Source organism: Hemiscyllium ocellatum, chromosome 4 (assembly GCF_020745735.1).
Source record: "Hemiscyllium ocellatum isolate sHemOce1 chromosome 4, sHemOce1.pat.X.cur, whole genome shotgun sequence".
NCBI lineage: Eukaryota > Metazoa > Chordata > Chondrichthyes > Orectolobiformes > Hemiscylliidae > Hemiscyllium > Hemiscyllium ocellatum.
Window position 1 is genome coordinate 123,365,394 of NC_083404.1, and position 21,892 is coordinate 123,387,285.

A 21,892-nucleotide genomic window follows, 5' to 3' on the forward strand; every position below is an offset into this window, starting at 1 on the left:
CGAATGAATATACAGCAAGAAATAAATTAAGTACGGAAATTACTGGAGAAACACAAGTCTGGCAGCAACTGTGGAGAGAAAGTAGAATTAATGTTTTGGGTCACCGGGCCTAAGACATTGACTTTGCTTTCTCTCCACAGATGTTACCAGATCTATTGAGTTGCTGCAGCAATTTCTATTTTTGTTTTGAATGTCTAGCATCCGTAGTTCTTCAGTTTTGGACAAGAAATGAAATTTTGGAACAAAAGTTAAACTCCTTCCTTTTCCTGAAAGTTGGGACATGCCAACATATCCTAAGAAGACAGTTAAGAATCGACTACGTTGCTGTGAATGCGGAATGACACATAGGATAGACAAGGTAAGGCAAATTTCCTCCTTGAAAGGACGTGAGCAAATCAAGTTTTTACGATCATTGACAGTGGTTACCTGTTCTTTATTCCAAACATTTAGTGAATTCAAGTTTCACCACCTATGATGGGATCTGTGTCTGAAAACATAGGTCTGAGGTCTGAGGTTCTGAATTGCTAGTCCAATCATATTACCATTACACCACTGCATCCTCTATTTACATTCTCTTTCATTCAACAAAAGCAAAAGGAATTGATCATATTATCAGAACCACAAATCTTTAATTCACGTGCGATGTTAAGCTATTTCAAATGATAAAATGTGCAGCACCTTGATGCACTTAATAGTTTAACCAAGCTTTTAAGCATCTTAAAATGATACACTTCAGTCATTACAGTGATGAAGAAATAATCGGTCAAAACAATGCAAACCAATAAATTCTCTTATGCCATTTCTCAAACATGTACTGGGGCCTTTCCATATGTCAAGCTGTTGATTTTTCAAGAATTTTAAATTTTGAGCTGTGAAAGATATGATTTACGTTTTTTTTATGTTCACGGGTTTTGCACGTTTTACACTTGTTTCAAATATTACATTTCCCCCCCCGCCCCCCAAACATGGTTCATAATGGTTCCTAATTACTGTCCAGCAAAAGGACAATATATTTGTCACAATTTCACGTTTTCCTTAACTGCTACAAACTGCATCTGGAATTAGATTCAGATTTGATGTATGAGGGAAGATAAACTGTTGATATCCTGAAGTGATTCCAAATAGCCTGATTTGTCTTTATGACTATTATGTATTGATAAATTTGCATGTTCAACATTTTAAAGAATTGCAATCGTGATTCGATTAACATCAAATAGTTTTAAGCTTTCTGATGAAGGGCTTATGTTTGTGTTAGGTTCTTTTACCAAGGTTTTACACACGGGATGCAATTCGCACACACCAACTTCTGCAAACAGTTAAAGTTTATCAAAGCCTGTACAAGCTAGGTGACCCCCCTTTGACTCTCTTTTTATTTCAAAAATATACTTTATTCATAAATACTTTGATCTATACAAATGGACATGCCGTACATAAGTAAACATTCCATTTCTTTGCGTACCGAAACAGAGTAATCAATCCTATTTACAGGTTGGTGTGATTACATTTTGAGCTGAGGTGCCAGCAGAGCCCAAATGACTACTCGGGCCCCCTGTTCTTCTTTGGCGGGCAAACATTACACGGTGGTCTTTCCCCACTGCGCCTTGGCGGCAGCTGCCCCGAGCTTCAGCGCGTCCCTCAACACGTAGTCCTGGACCTTGGAATGTGCCAGTCTGCAACACTCAGTCGGGGTCAACTCCTTCAGCTGGAAGACCAACAGGTTTCGGACCGCCCAGAGAGCGTCCTTCACCGAGTTGATGATCCTCCTCGTGCAGTTGATGTTCATCTCGGTGTGCGTCCCGGGGAACAGGCCGTAGAGCACGGGCTCCCGTGTCACGGCGCTGCTCGGGACGAACCTCAAGAAACACCACTGCATTCCTCTCCAGACTTCCTCTGCATAGGCACATTCCAGAAGGAGGTGTGTGACAGTCTTGTCCCCCTCGCAGCCGCTTCGAGGGCAGTGTGCAGTGCGGCTGAGAGTCCTGGCGTGCATAAAGGATCTCACAGGCAGAGCCCTTCTCACCACTAGCCAAGCCATGTCTTGGTGCTTGTTGGAAAGTTCTGGTGATGAGGCATTCTGCCAAATGGCATTGACAGTCTGCTCAGAGAACCGCTCGATAGGATCCACCCTCTCCTTTTCCCAAAAGGTCTCAAGGAGACTACCCCTTTGACACTCTTCAAAGGTGTGCGAAGTCAAGTCAAAAGAGGCTCTGAACAAAGGAAACACATCCCCTTTATACTGGTCAATTGGTGATGCTCACAGGTACTCTGACCACTCCCCCCTCATAAACAAATTATCCCAGGTACAATGGTAGGATGAGGTAGTCCTCAGAATGTAAATGCCTCTGGGGAATTGTTATTCCTGACTCTGAGTTCCCAATACAATGTAGGTGTGATATGCCGTAGCTTTGGGGGATAATCACGCAAACAAATTTGATTGGCTGGGGATGGCTATGAAAACATTTCTGAATAGAAGGGACTGAATGAGAGTTTAATTTGATAATAGTAGTAAAATAGTAGGAAATGGCTGCCCAAATGAAGTGTGAATTACAATGGATGGTCATCCACATTCTTGCATGCTATCTGAGAGACAGAATGTCACCCCCCACCCACCTTCCAGAATATTCCCCTTCTTGAAGGAAGATAGTACAGTTTAACCCTATACCATTACATTAATGTCTAAAGAGATAGTACAATTTAATTTTTTAACATTACTTCCGAAACGTCAATTCTCCTGCTCCTCGGATGCTTCCTAACCTGCTGTGCTTTTCCAGCACCACACTCCTGACTACTTATAAACTTTGTCTACTGTATCTCCTTGGAGAAAGTGAGGTCTGCAGATGCTGGAGATAAGAGCTGAAAATGTGTTGCTGAAAAAGCACAGCAGGTCAGGCAGCATCCAAGGAACGTCGAATCTCCTGTTCCTTGGATGCTGCCTGACCTGCTGCGCTTTTCCAGCAACACATTTTCAGTACTGTATCTCCTTGAAAATACTTGAGTTACTTTAATTTTTACTCAGTCTTGCCATGAAGAATTAATTTCATATTAAATTCATTATGTTGGTCTATATGAAATTTAAGCTGAAAAGGATAGATCAGAGATTTTGCAATTTGAATTGAAATTAGACTTTGCTTAAATCACAGTCATATCTGGAATTTTGAATATAATTACCTTTACTGTTCAAAATGAGATATGTGTTAAATGTTCTGACAGCTTGATTTGGAATGGATCATTTATTTACAGCAGTCATAGTTAACTTTCTGTTGCACCTAACCAAATGCTGCCAACATTCATGTTAGAACAGTAGGAGTTTTATATTTTGGAACAAATAAGACAATATTATGAAGATTTTTTTCATGATTTGAAAACTTTGTTACTTGCTGACATTTCAGCATAATACTAATACTTCTTCCTCCTTGCCTTGTGGTGTTACTTGAACTGTTTATGATATTTTGAAAGCTAAACTCCTTTTGATTGATTCAGATACAGAGGACCAAAATGCTGAAATCTGTTTTTTGCTGTTTGGCAAATGAGTTGTGCTTGGAGGTTGCTCAGATTATTATTCATTTTTAGTTTATCTCTATGAATAGGTTGAGCAATGATGTTTAATTTTTAAAACATTTGATGAGCAATTTGTATCTCCTCAGTATAATCTGAAACGTTATTTCACTTGGGGCTCTAAAGTCAAAATGGTCCAAGTGACATTTTTATTAGTGTGTGGGGTATGGAGATGGATGAGATTTTTTGTGGGGTTGTGGGGGACACTGTTTACTAGCCTCCGTTAGGTGAATTTTGCACAGATGCTGTTTCTTTGAAAATGTTTACATTTAAATGTCAAGTATCAGGGGATATGAAAATGAACAGGTAACCCAGAGAGAAATAAAGAGGTTAGACTGTTTTGTTTGCATTTCAGAAGCAAAAAGGGAAGCCAGCTGCTGCCAGTTTGTCAATACAGACAGTTTAGATTGTATAGAACACAGAGCTGTGCCAGATGGCAGTATTCTTATTAAGCAGTAATTCCCAACTTAGATTTTCAAATCTTCTCCCCTTCAATTGTTGTTAATTTATTGCTAATTCAGAGAAGTAGTATTTAATAAAAGTCCTGATTCTCTTTCAGTAGGTTTTGCAGTAAAATGACAAACTGGATTCTGAAAAGTAGAATGAAATCTGGATAGGAAAAATAACTTCAGTTTACCCTTAGCGCAATAATTTGCCTTGCATCTCTGTGGGAAAGTAGCACACTAAGAAATAGATTTGAAGCTTGATCCAGTGTTGGGTTTTTAAAATCATTTTAATTGATGATTATGATTACCAGTGAAACAAGCGAACAACCTCTTTTGGACAGTTTTTACTTTAGTGCATCAGTATACTAACACTTTATGAAATATAAGTCAGTCCGGATTGGAAACAGTATCTCCAACACCATCGCACTGAGCCCCCTAGGGCTATGTGCTCAGTCCACTGCTGTTTACCCTGCTGACAAACGACTGTACAACGTTGCACTGGTTGAATCACATTGTCAAGTTCGCTGATGATATGACTGTAGTGGGTCTCATCAGCAGGGACGATGAGTTAGCATAAGAAAGGAGGTGCAGCAACTAATGGATTGGTGCAGGTAAAGGATAAAATGATAAAGGAGATAGTTGTTGACTTCAGGAGGGCACAGAGTGGCCACTCTCCACTGGACATCGACGGTTCCCCTGTGGAGATCGTGAAGAGCAAATGTCTTGGCATACACCTGGCAGAGAATCTCACCTGGACTCTCAACACCAGTTTCATCGCCAAGAAAGCCCAGTAGCATCTCTAATTCCTGCACAGGTTGAGGAAAGCCCACCTCCTACCACTCATCCTCACCGCATTCTACAGAAGGTTCATTGAGAGTACCCTAAGCTGCTGCATCACTGCTTGGTTTGGGAATTGCACCGCCTTGGACCATAAGACCCTACAGTGGATTGTGAGGACAGCTGAGAAGGCCATCAGGTTCTGTCTTCCCTCCATTGCAGATGTTTACTCCATATGCTGTATCCAAAATGTTAGAGCATTGTGGAAGACCCCCACACTCCTCACTCAAACTCTTTTCCCTCCTACAATCTGGTGGAAGATACTGGAGCATGCAGTCTCTCGCAGCCAGACTGCAACAGTTTCTTCCCCCAAGCCATTAGGCTCCTTAATGCAGTATAATCAGACTCTTTCCAATCTGAAATTCTTTCATATTGCTGCTAGGAAAATGTCTATTATCCATCATTCTTCTGTTACACTATAACTTGTGTTTTGCACTACTTATGCACTTTATGCCATGTATGATTGTGTGATTGTGCTGTCCATGTAGCACCCTCGGTACTGGAGGAACACTGTCTCGTTTTTACTATATCAATTAGGTATGGTAGAAATGACAAATAAAAACTACAATCGTGTCTCCCCCCCCCACCCCACACGCATGCATAGTAAGTCTGCACCTTACAAATGCTTGAGGATGGACAGTAAAGATCGAAAGAGGATAGAGGTAACAGTGCATGTCTATTTGAAAATTTTAATCCCTTTTAAGTAAATTGGTATTAGCATTATATTCCACAACTTGCTCCAAGTATTGCTAGTTCAAGACAAAGCAAATTTTGAAGAACTATGAATTATTAATGTTTTCTCCCTTTTAAGAAGGAAAATGTAAGCAATTTTAAAAATATTTTAATTGGGATTTAGCTTTTATTGGCCTGAAAATTCACAAATTCTCCAGAGTAGCTGCTTAACTAGTTAGTAACTTATACAGTTGTAAAATGTTTCACTGCATTTACTGATCAAGAAGAATGATGCTGTTACAGCAGTGGTGAGGGCTGGCGCAGTATTTAGGAGTGCTGCGTAATGATGCCAGGCACCCACGTTCAATTCCAGCTTGGGTGACTGTGGAGTTTGTGTCTCCCTGTGTCTGTGTGGGTTTCCTCCGATGTTCCAGTTTTCTCCCGCAATTCAAAGATGTGCAGGTTAGATGGATTGGAATGGTAAGAACCTCATGCAGGGTACTGGAATGTCTGGTGGCTGCTCTTTGGAGGGTTGGTGCAGACTCGATGGACCAAGTGACCCCTCTCTGCACTATACGGAATCTGTGATTCTATGAAAATAATGGTTTTGTTGAGTTGATTATTTCTTTTAAAATGGCAAGCATTTCCACACCTTTCCCATTCTTTCTTTCTTTCTTAACTTCTGGTGACAATTGTAAATTGCTTCTATGATTCTTGTCACCAGCTGTTTAATAAAACATTTCAATTGAGTTTTTACACCACAGAATGAAGCTCTTTGTGCTTGCACTGATCAAGAAAGCATTCATCTATTCTAAACTCATTTTCCAATATTTGACATGGCTTTGTTTGCCTTTGCATTTCAGTTGTTCCCCAAAATAGTTCTTAAATGTCTTGAGGATTTCTGCCTGGATCATCCTTTTAGGAAGTGAAAGATATCCATAACCTTCTGTGAAAAACGATTTTCCTCAAATCGTCTCCAAACCTCCTGCTTCTTAACTTAAAACGATGCTCCTACTTCATTGGAAATTACTTCTACCTATCTACCCTGTCTATGCTCCTAAGAACTTTGTACCCACTCAGAATTTTAGTCAGACTCCCCCAGGGCCTTCTCTATCTAAGGTACACAACCCAGCCAACCTAGTCTCTCTTCTTGGATGAATTGCTCCATCTGATGCAACAACTTGGTAAATCTCTTCTGCATGCTATCTTTTGTAATCACATTCTTCCTAGTGCGGTGACCAGAACTGCGTAAGTAATCCAGCTGTTGCCTAACTAATATTTAACGCAGCTCCTCTTTACTCTCGTATTCAATGTCTTGTCTAATAAAGGCAAATATGTTGTCTCAACTAAATTATCTGCCAATCTTGTAGCTTTCAAGGATTGATGGGCAGGCCCTTTGTCTGTATTTCCTATCATTCAGTGTCTACTCCCTTGCCTTGTCCTCTTAAAATGCAAAACTTCCCATTTTTCAATCTGACTATATTGTCCTGTAGTCTAAAGCTTTCCTCTTTGCTATTTGCCACACCACTAATTTTCGTGTTATCTATGAACTTACAGATCTTGCCCCATACATTCACATATAGATCATTAATGTACACAATAAACAGTAAGGGGTCAACACTAAACCCTGCTGCATACTGCTGGACCACAACTTACAGTCACAAAAATATGCTTCAGCCATCACCGTCTCCTTTCTGCCACTAAGCCAATTTTGGATCCAATTTGCGAAATTGCCCTAGATCCTATGAGCTCTTGGCTTTTTAATCACTCTGTGAAATATTGTCAAAAGCTTAAATGAAGTTCATGTACACTATATTATCTGCAATAATTTTATCTACACACCTCGTCACGTCCTCTCAAAATGCAGTCTCATTTGTCAGTCAAGATCTCCCCTTTACAAAGCCGTGATTAATCCTTCTCCCAATGGAGATTAATTCTGATCCGCAGAATTTTTTACAATCGTTTGTCTACTATAAATGTTAGACTGACTAGCCTGTGGTTTCTTGGTTTATCTCTATCACCCTTCTTGAATAATGGTACCACATTAGCTGTCTTTAAGTTCTCTGGCACCTCTCTGCAGCTGGAGAGGATTTGAAAATTAATGTCTGAGCCCCTGCTGTTACCTTGCCTCCCACAGCAGCCTCGGAAACATCTCATCTAGTCTGGGAGATATATCTACTTTCAAGAAACCTTTCTGGATCAGAGGTCAGGGCATTACCACAGCCACAAGAACGTTTTTTTTTGTTCTTCTATGCTTGGCTGTGTAACATACCCCACTGTATCTGCACTCCAAATCCAAACCCCCTTCCAAATGTAGCCATCATGAAAAAAGCTGTCAAACCTTTTGCAAGGGTTATTGGTTTTGTTCAGGTGCAATCCTTCAGATTTGTACAGGTCCCACTTCCTCTGAAAATGAACACAATGATCCTGGAGTCTCGAGTTTTTGCTCCTGCTCCAACTCTTCAACTCAACATCTTTTCCATCCTCCCATTACTATACTAAGTAGTACATGACACTGCAAGTAATTCAAAGATTACAACCTTTTTAAGAGGTAGTTTTTACTCTGACACCTAGCACCCTAAGGTCTTGTTGAAAGACCTCATCCCTTTTTCTACCTGTTATTTGAACCATGAACGTTCAGTCTCCCTCTTCAGAATGCCCAGCAGCTAATCAGTGATATCCTAGACCCAAGCCCCAGAGAGGTAGTTCACCAACTTGGAATCGTGTTTGTTGCAGAAATGCCTGCTGCAACCTGTATGATTGAATCTGCAACTGCTATTGTTCTCCCCATTTCTTTCTGCCTCCTGATTATGCAACTGGCCTCTGCCAATACTCTGGAGAGGGTCCATCACTCTCTCCATTTTCTGACGCACAATATCTATTTTTGAGTGATATACGCTCTGGCGCTTTACTTGCCTACCCTTCCTCTGACAGATGGTCACCCGTTTCCCCCGCTGCAGGATGACCTCATCTGAAAATATGCTATCCGCAAACTCTCAGCCTCATGGATGCACTACATGCTTTCAAGTCCCATCTGATCAAACTGATGGCACTTCCCACAGAAGGGATCATCCAGACTGCCAGGAACGTCAATGAATTTCCAAATATTGCAGGTTATGCAACACAGTGCTCAGCTCTCTGGCCAAACCTAGTTAATCTTGAACTTTGTTCTCTTGTGTAATGTTTGTTCTCCTTCCCTTATCCGAATTTAGTTCACATATTTTACTGTATTAGTCCTGACTTTCACTTATTTCTGGCCTTTGAGTATTTTTAATTTATAGTAATTTACAGATGGTCCCTAACTGCAGTTTCTTATTGGTCGATGAGCTTATAGGTCTTCTGTGATGCTACTCTTGTTTAACATTAAGAACTGACTGCAGAACACCCTTCCCAAATTTCTTCCCTGCAGTGCTGGCTGCTAGATTCTCTTCCTGGATTGCTTGACTGCGATGCTGACTGTAGGACACTCTTCTCAGACAGAACATGAGTAGTCATGCTTTTGGTGAAAAAAGTTTTGGTAATTGGCTATTGATTTTGCCAGAGCCTCTTATATTTTTGAATCTCCTTTTATGAAGCACTGATTCTTAATTGGAACCTTTTGCTTGAGTGGCACCTGATTTGTGCTTTTTATTATTTGCACATTGATGTGGTGGTTGCTGGAAAGGCCAGCATGTACTACCATCCTAGTTTCCCTTAAACTGAATGCCAGAGGGCAGTTAAGAGTCAAACATGTTGGTATGGATCTGGAGTCACATGTAGTTCAGACTAGGTAAAGCTGGCAAATTTTCCTTCCATAAAGGATATTAGCAGACTTGTTGGATTTAGATGGATTTGAATAATAGTTTATTCTTTAAATGCAGGCATCACATTCCAAACTGATCCTATTTTTGCCTGATAGCTGTGTGTAGTTCCTACAGAAAAGTCACTAGGTAGCTTTAGGGCTATAAAATCAGGGTGATTATTAGCCAATTTTAAGTTTTTTGTTTTAGCTTATAAATTAGGGGTGATTTGGGAAAACATACAGAAATTCCTTGATTAATTTTCTGAAATCGGAACATAAAGTGAAATGACTGAAACCAATATTAAAGCAAGTGTAAGACCATAAGATATAGGAGTCGAAAAGTGTGGTGCCGGAAAAGCACAGCAGGTCAGGTAGTATCCAAGCAGCAGGAGAGTTGAAGGTCTTATCCCCGAAATTTCAGTCTCCTGCTCCTCAGGTGCTGCTTGACCAGCTGTGCTTTTCTGGTGCCATGCTGTTCGACTCTGATCTTTAGCATCTGCAGTCTTCACTTTCTCCCTCAGATGTTGGAGCAGCGGATATGTTTCTTAACCGCATTCTCCCCATAACCTTGATCCCCTTACTTATCACTGTCTTAAAGACACTTAATTACTTGGTTGCCATAGCCTACAGTGGAAATAACTTTTACAGATTGCCTTTTCATGGCAAAATATCTGAAAGATCCTATGTTTCAAGTACTGTACTATACTCATGCTGTACTGTATGTCTATGGTACTCTCCAGCTGAAAGTACAAAAAAGTATTGCATAAATCCAAATTAGTGCCAGTTGATTCTTCTGTGACTCAAAATAACTAATAAAAACTGTAGGCACATATAACAGAGAATTTATTTTCATATCATGGCATTATTTGTTAAGTGAAGGTTTGGTAAAGCTTTGGGGGTCATAGTGGCTCAGTGGTTAGCACTGCTGCCTTACAGCGCCAGGGACTCTGGTTTGATTCCATCCTCAGGCGACTGTCTGTATGGAGTTTGCACATTCTCTCCGTGTCTGTGTGGCTTTCCTCTGTGTGCTCCAGTTTCCTCGCGCAACCCAAAGATGTGCAGTTCAGGTGAATTGGCCATTCTAAATTTCCTACAGTGTTAGGTGCATTAGCCAGGAGTAAATATAGGGTAAGGGAATGGGTCTGGGTGGGTTACTCTTTGGAGGGTCAGTGTAGACTTGTTGGGCCGAATGGCCTGTTTCCATACAGTAGGGAATCTAATCTAATATGCATGGCTGTGAACTTCTGAGAGGATACCAATGTGTTGTCGTCTTACCATTCCTTGTTTAAGCAAGAAAATGTTACATAGTTTCAAAATGCTGTCGAGCAATGGATAGTACCAGTTGTAAATGATGACTTCCAACATAACCTGCAATTGAAGCGAGCTGTAACTTAGTTAAAATACATATGTTCTCTTCACCTAGGAATTTTATGTAAAATGTTTTCTTTGAAATAAGTAGGTTTTTTTTCTCTCATCTGGTACTGCATGATTAAATTCTAGAAGATAGCCAATACCCACACACAGTGACTGTAATGACTTTAAAGGGTATGTGCTCTGTTGTGCCACTGCTTGGAATCAAAGTGGAACAACAAATTAGGATCGTTATCATGAAACTAGACATAGTGTTCGTTAAGTGGGTCGCCTTCAGGTTAGTGAACTATAACTACTGGAACACCACAAGAATCAATATTGGGCACCGACTGTTTAAGTCCATAATTAATGACTTAGATGTGGGGTCTGAATGTGTGACAGTTAAATAGGCTGTTGGTACCAAGTTAGGCTTTTTAACAAAAAGTAAATTATCAATGGGAAGCAACGAGGGAGTATAAATACTCATTTAAATTAGGAACAAGGGTGGTCATATATAAAAATATTTGACGCATGGAATATAATGTGTGAACTTGTCCACTTTGACAGGAAGAATAGAAAAGCAGCATACTATTTAAATGTAAAGAGATTGCAGAACTTTAAGGTACAGATGGATTTGGGTATACTGCTACATGAGACACAAAATGTGTTTGTTGACTCCGCGAAGTGGTCAGAATGGCAAATGGAATGTAGGCATTTGTTTCCAAAAAAAATGAAATATAAAATAGAGAGGTTTTATTGCAAGTCCTTGATAATACTACTTCTGAAGTACTGTATATTGTTTTGGTCTCCTTTTTGCTAAAGGTCATAGCTGCGTCAGAAGCAGCTCAGAGAAAGTTAAGGTGAAAGATTGGGCCATTGAAGTTTCGAAGAGCTCACTCTTGTATGATTTGTATTGAAACCTATCTATTGAAACATGATATCCTTGTTGAATTTGCAATAATCGATTCTAAAGTATGTTTCTCCTTGTTTGAGAGATTATAACTGTTAGACACGGTTGAAGAATAAGAGGTATCACTTTTAAGATGGACATAAGGAGAATGTTTTTCTTGAATGGGCTGTTAGTTTGTTGAATTCTCTTTCCTAGAAGTTAATGGAGGATTGGTCATGGAATTTATTCAAGGCTGAGTTATATTTTGACAGTCAAGGCAATTGAGTGTGAAAGCAGAGGTGAAAACCTACCCAGGTCTATCATCATCTTTCTTAATGGTGAAGTAAATATTAACAGCAATGGCCTACTTCTCTCCTACATTCTAAGGTCCTATGTTACTATAATTATGGACTTCTCAGCTTCAAGTTGGACCTCAAAGCATTTGAGGTCCTTTACAGCTCTTGATCCCACAGCTGCTTTACAGTTCCTACAAGGTTCTATCTCTCTCTGCTTGATTTCAAGCAGAATAGTTTGTTTTTCTCAGATCAGCATACATGAATAAATTAAAATAAAGGAACCTTTCCAACTTCCTAGACCCCATCCCTGAAGCAGTGTAGCATACTTAACGAAGCTTCAAGTAAGACTGTAAACTTAAACATTGTCAAGCAAGAGAGATGACGTTGAAGCTTTCATCTTGCACTCATCAGGACTGAAATGCAACAGAAAATATACTTTAGAAAAGAAGCAACCATTTATTCATGAGACATATGTACTGATTGGATGGGCTATGGTTGTCTTGGAGATGTTAAATGATTAACTTAAATGATTAACTTCAAGCCAGGCAGGTCACTCCACAACTGCCGTGGAGGTGCAGCATTTGGTTTTCTCCATAGACCATTCCTCATTGAAAAAGATATAACAAGACCGAAACACGTTTATCTTTTGCCTTCAAAACAACTTGTTAGTTGTGCAACTCACATGAATATTTTATTTTTCTAACAGTTGACAGCCACATTTCTAGGCTTGCTGGTTCCTTCAAGAAAAATTCATGTTTGCAAAGATGCTTTTAGGTTCTTTAATCTGGGAACTACAGGAATAGTTTAAATGCTCCATTCAAATAGCTGTAACCCACTTCTTCCTATCAAAAAACTCCAATATTGATCATTCGTTCTTTCAGTTTTGTCATTTCTATCTCTGACTTTATTAAATAAACAGAAGTTACCCTTTGATCTGTCCATACTCTGGTCTGCTTAATAGTTTCTCAAGTAAATATTTCCATTTATGTACATTTCAATTTGTAAACTGAATGTTATTTCCTAAGAATTATGAATTATTAACTCAAATTCTTCCAAGCTAAGTTAACTTTGAAGCAAAGTGTGGGCCCAAATACCACTGAAATTTGAGCACAAAACTCAGGCTGGCACCCAAGTACAGGTAAAAACAATGACAGCAGATGCTGGAAACCAGATTCTGGATTAGTGGTGCTGGAAGAGCACAGCAGTTCAGGCAGCATCCGAGGAGCAGTTTCATCAGGAATAAAGGCAGAGAGCCTGAAGCGTGGAGAGATAAGCTAGAGGAGGGTGGGGGTGGGGAGAAAGTAGCATAGAGTACAATAGGTGAGTGGGGGAGGAGATGAAGGTGATGGGTCAGGGAGGAGGGTGGAGTGGATAGGTGGAAAAGAAGATAGGCAGGTAGGACAAGTCATGGGGACAGTGGTGAGCTGGAAGTTTGGAATTAGGATGAGGTGGGGAAAGGGGAAATGAGGAAATTGAAGTCCACATTAATGCCCTGGGGTTGAATTGTTCCGAGGCGGAAGATGAGGCGTTCTTCCTCCAGGTGTCTGGTGGTGAGGGAGCGGCGGTGAAGGAGGCCCAGGACCTCCATGTCCTCGGCAGAGTGAGAGGGGGAGTTGAAATGTTGGGCCACGGGGCGGTGTGGTTGATTGGTGTGGGTGTCCAGGAGATGTTCCCTAAAGCGCTCTGCTAGGAGACGTCCAGTCTCCCCAATGTAGAGGAGACCGCATCGGACGCAATGGATACAATAAATTATATTAGTGGATGTGCAGGTAAAACTTTGGATGTGGAAGGCTCCTTTCGGGCCTTGGATGGAGGTGAGGGAGGATGTGTGGACGCAGGTTTTGCAGTTCCTGCAGTGGCAGGGGAAGGTGCCAGGATGGGAGGGTGGGTTGTAGGGGGGCGCGTGGACCTGACCAGGTAGTCACGGAGAGAACGGTCTTTGCGGAAGGTGGAAAGGGGTGGGGAGGGAAATATATCCCTGGTGGTGGGGGTCTTTTTGGAGGTGGCGGAAATGTCGGTGGATGATTTGGTTTATGCGAAGGTTGGTAGGGTGGAAGGCGAGCATCAGGGGCGTTCTGTCCTTGTTACGGTTGGAGGGGTGGGGCTTGAGGGCGGAGGTGCGGGATGTGGACGAGATGCGTTGGAGGGCATCTTTAACCACGTGGGAAGGGAAATTGCGGTCTTAAAGAAGGAGGCCATCTGGTGTGTTCTGTGGTGGAACTGGTCATTCTGGGAGCAGATACAGCAGAGGTGGAGGAATTGGGAATTGGGATGGCATTTTTGCAAGAGGTAGGATGGAAAGTGCAGGAGTGCCCCATTGTTGGTGATCTTTCATTTATGAGATCCTAGCTGCCTTCCAGATGGGCATTAAAAAAAAAAGCCATAAAGCCAAGTGTCCAGAAGCTTGCTGTGTGCAATTGGCTACTGCTGTAATCTTAACATTTTAATTATAATGTTTAGGTTCAAAATTAAAGGTTAGGCATCTGACAAACAAGCCTAACATAAAGGCTTCATTGTCCTGTGTGTATCTTACCAGGTGAGATTACCGAATTACAGAAGATGCTAACAAGAATTCATCAATGTCTAAGTTTATTAATTGTCTCTCAAAAAGGCCTTTCCATATGCTGAGCCTCATCTCATCCCATCCCATAACCTACAATTGTGCTGCCAAATGGCACTTGCAGTATAGTACATGTTTAATTCTGTAGCATTTGAGGAGAGCACTGTCTCTGCTTTCAATGTCAATTAAAAAAAACACTTCATGCAACATGTCATTTTGCAATTGGCTGTGTTGCAGTTTAGATTAGATTACTTAGTGTGGAAACAGGCTCTTCGGCCCAACAAGCCCACACTGCCCCTCTGAATAGTATCCTACCCAGATCCATTACCCTACATTTCCCCTGACTAATGCACCTAACCAGTACATTCCTGAACACTGGGCAATTTAGCACAGCCAATTAACCTATACATCTTTGGACCTTGGGAGGAAACTGGAGCACCCGGAGGAAACCCACGCAGACACTGGGAGAATGTGCAAACTCCACACAGATAGTCGCCTGAGGCTGGAATCGAGCATGCGCCCCTTGCGTTGTGAGGCAGCAGTGCTAACCACTGAACCACTGTGTCACCTTCAAATTGCTTCAGATATATTCCACAGGTCAGCACAACATCTGGGCTGAAGGGCCTGGACTGCGCTGTAATGTTGTGTTCTGTATGGAAATGTTAGATTTGAAAGAGGAAGAATACGACCATCCAACTAATTTGCTTTCAATCATCCTGGTAGTCCATGCTATGATATCATTGGAGTTGTTAAAAGACCATTGGCATCAATATCTCTCCATCACCAACACCTTGACATGAGGTGAGGAAAACATTTTAGGCTAGCTGCTCAAAATGTGGTCTCTTCTACACAAAATACAGGCAAAATACAGACTGGGCAATTGCTCTGCAGAACACCTGCATTCTGTCCGCAAAAAATGACTGAGCTTCCTGCCACTATTCCCTGGCTAACATCTCTGTCTTGGGTTTGCTTCAGTGAAGCTCAGTGCAAGCTGGAAAAGCTGCATCTTGTTTTGTGCTTGAGGACCCTCCAGCCTTCAGGACTTCATGTTGACTTCAATAATTTTAGGGCCTGAGCATCATCTCCACGTCCTTAACCCAAGCCTACCACACAGCAGAACTTGTCATCATATGGATTGCTTTCACAAAAACCCATTGTCAGCTATTGATGGTCCCCATTAGCGACTGTTGATTCTTCCAGACTATTATCCATTCCTTTGTCTGCCCAATTGCTGTTCTTTCTGGGCTCTATCTCCATCTATCATTCACTTCTCCACCCTCCCCATCTTCAGCATATATGCCAAGCTTTTCCAAGCTACAATCAGTGTGAAGAAAGCTTAAGAGACCCGAAACATTAATTCTGCTTTCTCCCTACATGTGCTACCAGACCTGCTGAGCTTTCCCAGCAGTTTCTTTTTGTTTCCGATTTCCAGCATCCACGGTTCTTTTGTTTCTTTTTTCTCAGGCTAATCCATGAGTCCACAGCTATGAACCCCTCCTCCGAAGCATGTACACTTACCATGTCTGAAGTTACTTGGTATATCCCACGCCACAAAAGATTTTTGAAAGTCTATATAATTTTCATTGAAATGATTTAATATGATCCATTACCACTATACCTTTAGGGAATATGTTCTGTACATCCCCACACCAGAGATATATTTCCCTCCTCACCCCCATCGGCATTCTGTGACTCTCTTGTCAGGTTCACACACCCACACTCCCCTCCTCTCCCCTTCTAGCACCTTCCCCTGCCACTGCAGGAATTGCAAAACCTGGACCCACGCCTCCCCCGTCTCCTCCGTCCAAGGCCCCAAAGAAGTCTTCCACATCTATCAGAGTTTTGCCTGCACTTCCACATGACATTTACTGTATCCGTTGCTCCTGATGCAGTCTCCTCCAAATTTGGGAGACAGGACACCTACTTGCAGAACCTTCAGAGAACATGTTCGGGACACCTGCAGCAACCAATCCCACTGTCCCGTGGCTGACCACTTCAACTCCCCCTCCCACTCTGCCAAAGACATGCAGGTCCTGGGCCGCCTCCATTGCCAAACTCTAACCACCTGATGCCTGGAGGAAGAACGCCTTGTCTTCTGCCTTGGGACCCTCCAACCACACAGAATTAATGTGGATTTCACCAGATTCTTTCCCCCCCCACCTGCCACCTTATTCCAGATCCAACCTTTCAACTTGGCACCGCCGTCATGACCTGTCCTGCCTGTCCATCTTCCTTCCCATCTTCCACTCCACCCTCCTCTCCAACTTATCACCATTATCCCCCCCCACCGTCTACCTATCGCACTCTCAGTTACCTTCTCTTCTCTCCCCGCCACCCCAGCCCCAACCCCTCCCATTTATCTCCACCTCTTGGCTCACAAACTGCATTCCTGATGAAGGGTTTTTGCCCAAAACACAGCATCCGTGCAGCTGGAGAATCTGCCTGACCTGCTGTGCTTTTCCAGCAACACTCTCAACTCTGATCTCCAGTCCTCACTCTCTCCCTGTTCTGTCCATTGAAAACTCATTCACTGGAATGACGTTTGTAATGTTGTGAGACCTTACGATTTACAAATCATACTTATTAAATGACGTCTGAAGTTAATATCCGATAATTTTAATTTACTTGAAGCCAATAGTCTGTGGGGAGGCAATGGCATCGTGGTAATGTCACTGGGTTAGTAACCCAGAACCCCAGGCTATTGTCTGGGAATGTGGGTTTGTACCCACGATGGCAAATGCTGAAGTCTGCATTTAATAAAAATTTAGAAAAAGAAAAGCTGGCCTATTGGTGACCATGTAACCACTGTCAGTTGTTGTAAACACCCATTTGATTCACTAATGTCCTTCAGGGAAGGAAATACACACCTGGTCTTGCTATATGTGGAAGGGCTTATGCCCGTAACATGACTCTCCTGCTCCTTGCATGTTGCCTGATTTGTTGTGCTTTTCCAGTGCCACACTTGTTGACTCTGATCTTCAGCATCTGCACGCTCATTTTCTCCTACATGTGACTTCAGACACACAGCAATGTGGTTGACTTGTATTTAGGCAGTTGGGATGAGTGGTAAATGCTAGCTAAGTCAGTAACAGCTATGTGCTGTAAACAATTGAAAAAAACTTCTGTTGCTAATTAATCCTTTATTTACATCATTATGCTCTTGTCTATTGAGATTATATGATCCAAAAAAGTGGATCATATAATCTGATTACTACAAATTGGCAAAATATTACCAGTTGATGTCACAAGGATCAGTGCTCTGGCCTGATCTAATTACAAACTATATTCATGACTTGGATGAAAAGATCCAGTCTAATGTATTTGCTGATGATCCAAACTTGGTGGGAAACCATGTGTAACGAAGACTCGAAGGGTCTGCAAAAAGGTCTGGAGACGTTTCTTGGGAGGACAAGTCTTGGTGTAATTATCGAGTATTTTGTTGAGGAGACACCTGCAAAATCATACCTAAACAACAAAATACTACTCCTAATTAAGTATATGCTTACCTTAGAGAGTGTGCAATGACATTTTTCTAGGCTGTTTCTTGGGATGAAGAGAAGTGGAGTGAAAAGGGTGGTTGTAAATATTTGGAATTTTTTATCTCCCATTGCTGTGGATGCCAATTTGTTTAGGATATTCAAAGCTGAGATCACTGGAGCTTTGCACTTGAGATTGGTTAAGAAAGTAAAGTTACAAGTGGAGGTCAGCCGTTATTGTTTTAAATGGTGGAGCAGGGTCAAGGGGATGTATATCCCACAATACCTCCTACTTACGTTCTTATCTGTTTGTTAGTTTGTTTGTTTGTTTATTTAATTTGTGGAATCTTGATATATCCAATTGATTGCTGTTTTTCATTACTACATTTTAAAAGTACTTCATTGGTTGTGAAATGTTTTGGTATCAAGATGTGAACTGTGCATGAGCTGAAAATGTGTTGCTGGAAAAGCGCAGCGTCCAAGGAGCAGGTGAATCGACGTTTCGGGCATGAGCTCTTCTTCAGGAATGAGGAAAGTGTGCCAAGCAGGCTAAGATAAAAGGTAGGGAGGAGGGACTTGGGGGAGGGGCGTTGGAAATGCAATTGGTGGAGGGAGGTTAAGGTGAGGGTGATAGGCCGGGGTGGGGACAGAGAGGTCAGGAAGAAGATTGCACGTTAGGAAGGTGGTGTTGAGTTTGAGGGTTGGGACTGAGACAAGGTGAGGGGAGGGGAAATGAGGAAACTGGAGAAATCTGAGTTCATCCCTTGTGGTTGGAGGGTTTCTAGGCGGAAGATGAGGCGCTCTTCCTTCAGCTGTCATGTTGCTATGGTCTGGCAATGGAGGAGTCCAAGGATCTGCATGTCCTTGGTGGAATGGGAGGGGGAGTTGAAGTGTTGAGCCACGGGGTGGTTGGTTGGTCTGGGTGTCCCAGAGATGTGCTCGAACTGTTCTGCAAGTCGGAGGCCTGTCTCCCCAATATAGAGGAGGCCACGTCGGGTGCAGCGGATGCAGTAAATGATGTGTGTGAGGTGCAGGTGAATTTGTGGCGGATATGGAAGGATCCCTTGGGGCCTTGGAGGGAAGTAAGAGGGGTGGTGTGGGCGCAAGTTTCGCATTTCTTGCGGTTACAGGGGAAGGTGCCGGGAGTGGAGGTTGGGTTGGTGGGGGGTGTGGACCTGACGAAGGCGTGGTCTTTTCGGAACGCTGCTAGGGGAGGGGAGGGAAATATATCCCTGGTGGTGGGGTCCGTCTGGAGGTGGCGGAAATGACGACGGATGATAGGATGTATATGGAGATGAGGACCAGTGGGGTTCTGTCCTGGTGGCGATTGGAGGGACGGGGCTCAAGGGCTGAGGAGTGGGAAGTGGAGGAGATGCGGTGGAGAGCATCGTCGATCACGTCTGGGGGGAAATTGTGGTCTTTGAAGAAGGAGGCCATATGGATTGTAATTCATGTCTTTTTGTTATTTTGTTTTTCTTAAAAATACTGTTTACAACTGTGAAAAAGTATTGATTTGATAATTATTGTTTTGTGTGATGCCTTTGTTTCTGCAGAACTTAGAAGATTGTTATAAAGAGCATTTTAAATCTATCGATGTCCCTTCCTTTCTCTCTTCCTTCCTTGCTCTCTCTCTCCCTTCCTTGCGCTCTCCCTTTCTTTCTCTCCTTCCCTCCCTCCCTCCCAGTCTCCCACGCTTTCTCTCTCACTGTGTGTGTGTGTGTGTGTGTGTGTGTGTGTGCGCCTCACCACCTCTCTCCCTCCTTTGCTCGCTTTTGCTCTCACTCTAATAGGAGAGGAACCTTATGGTTCAATCAGACTATAGGGACTTTACCTTTACTGTTTATTTCATTTTCAACCAATTATTCTAATCTGCTTAAATAGAAATGAGGGACTTAACTTCATCAGTTGCTTGTGCCACGGGATTCCACACTAAGCCTTCAATTCTTTGTCATTAATAATCATTCAAATTTTGTTGTGTGTCTTACAAGGAATCTTGACAATGCTATAACGCATGAATGTAAAACTTTATATAATGAAATTAATATAGTTTGTTTTCTTCCTTACAGATCTTACCATTACTCACCATCGAGCAGGTGAGTGTGCATTATCTTTTGATGTAAGTTTTAGATTTATTGTTTCTGGAATGTCAGTAAAACTTATTGATGCATTCACTATTTAAGTAGGTAAAATATTGTTACTACTAATTTATCACCTAAAATTGTCTTACTGAGAATCTCATGCGACATAACATGAGGAACAACAGACACACTCTTAATTGTTTTCATTGTTGGTCAAAGTAATTGAAAAATTGTGCAGCCTTTGACTTGAACTATGATATTTTTATTTAAAAGTTATGGTGTTTTTTAAACTAAAAGACAAGTAGCAACTGGTTTGAGTTTTTTGTCCTTTCCACTTGTCAGTCATACTTCCACATCAGCGTTTACTGCCTTTGCCATGTTTTGTGGGTATGAGAAGACAGTAAGACTGCCTCACTTGATTCATAATGCACTAGTTGAAAATGTGTTGCTGGTTAAAGCACAGCAGGTCAGGCAGCATCCAAGGAATAGGAAATTCGACGTTTCGGGCATAAGCCCTTCATCAGGAATGAGGAGAGGGTGGCAGGCAGGTTAAGATAAAAGGTAGGGAGGAGGGACTTGGGGGAGGGACGATGGAGATGTGATAGGTGGAAGGAGGTCAAGGTGAGGGTGATAGGCCGGAGTGGGGTGGGGGCGGAGAGGTTAGGAAGAAGATTGCAGGTTAGGAGGGCGGTGCTGAGTTGAGGGAACCGACTGAGACAAGGTGGGGGGAGGGGAAATGAGGAAACTGGAGAAATCCGAGTTCATCCCTTGTGGTTGGAGGGTTCCCAGGCGGAAGATGAGGCGTTCTTCCTCCAACCGTCGTGTTGTTATGTTTTGCCGGTGGGGGAGTCCAAGGATCTGCATGTCCTCGGTGGAGTGGGAGGGAGAGTTAAAGTGTTGAACCACGGGGTGGTTGGGTTGGTTGGGCCGGGCGTCCCTGAGGTGTTCTCTGAAGCGTTCCGCAAGTAAGCGGCCCGTCTCCCCAATATAGAGGAGGCCACATCGGGCATCTGCAGACCTTACTTTTTACCCTCATAATGCCCTAGGTTAACATTATAATTAGTTACATTTGAAACTTGACTCGAGGAAAGTACTGGCGTGGAAGCAATAGGCCTAAGTGTTCTCTCTAGGCATGTAAGTCTCTATGGCACTGATGTTGTATACTGTCCACTGAATGTGTTTGAGATTGGTACAGGAGCTCTGACAGAAATCAATGTTATAGAGACACTGTAGAGAAATATTAATGCAAGGCAGGATGTGCAAAATGAGAAAATGGATATTTCATCATACTAGATAATTCAATGAAGGGTATGGTGTTCAAGCTAATTTCTGTAGTATAATAATTATCAATGCAAATAAAGGATGTGAAATTCATATCAGCATCGATGAAATCACCATTTTGCAAGATGGGAAGATGGTAGAGGGAATTTGAGGTTTAGTAATATATTTAGTAATCTTGCCGCTCTTTGAAGGAATGCCAGAGAAGAAACTGACATAAGTGAGCAGTGCTTAAACAGTGATATATATCCTGGGCACTTTCACCAAAAAGCCTTTTTGGACATGTCAGACGAAGTGTGGGATTAGCTTTATTTCCTTTGCTGTGACTCAAAGACTGATGCACTTTGATGGCAAATTGCTGCCATTTTGAATGATTGGTAGTCTTAAGTCATTAATGGTAATACTGTCATCAAGGAGAGCATCAGAATGAGTCTATAAGGCTCCTGTGAGATCACTTAAGGAATTTGGTCTCCATGTGTGTAAAAAAAGTACACTTGCAATGGAGGTCATAGAGTTGTGGTTCAGAAGACTGGTTCCTGGATTGAGAGGGTTGTCCTGTGATACAGGCTGAATAAACTAGATCTATGAGAAAGTGAGGACTGCAGATGCTGGAGATCAGAGCTGAAAATGTGTTGCTGGAAAAGCGCAGCAGATCAGGCAGCATCCAAGGAGCA

General features: G+C 42.2%; 1 protein-coding gene across 7 annotated transcripts in view; it reads left to right on the forward strand.

Moving 5' to 3' along the window:
- Window positions 1-21,892, forward strand: part of LOC132815081 (focal adhesion kinase 1) — a 557,743-nt gene that overhangs the window by 129,973 nt on the left and 405,878 nt on the right. For 6 of the 7 annotated variants that reach the window (XM_060823815.1, XM_060823817.1, XM_060823821.1 and 3 more), the window contains exon 2: window positions 19,929-19,955. Coding sequence is in view for 4 of the 7 variants with exons in the window: in XM_060823821.1 (XP_060679804.1) it covers window positions 19,929-19,955 (27 nt within the window). In the remaining 3 variants the exon portion in view is untranslated. Of the gene's footprint in view, window positions 1-19,928; window positions 19,979-21,892 lie in introns of all 7 variants that reach the window. The other variant, XM_060823816.1, reaches the window with a different exon arrangement.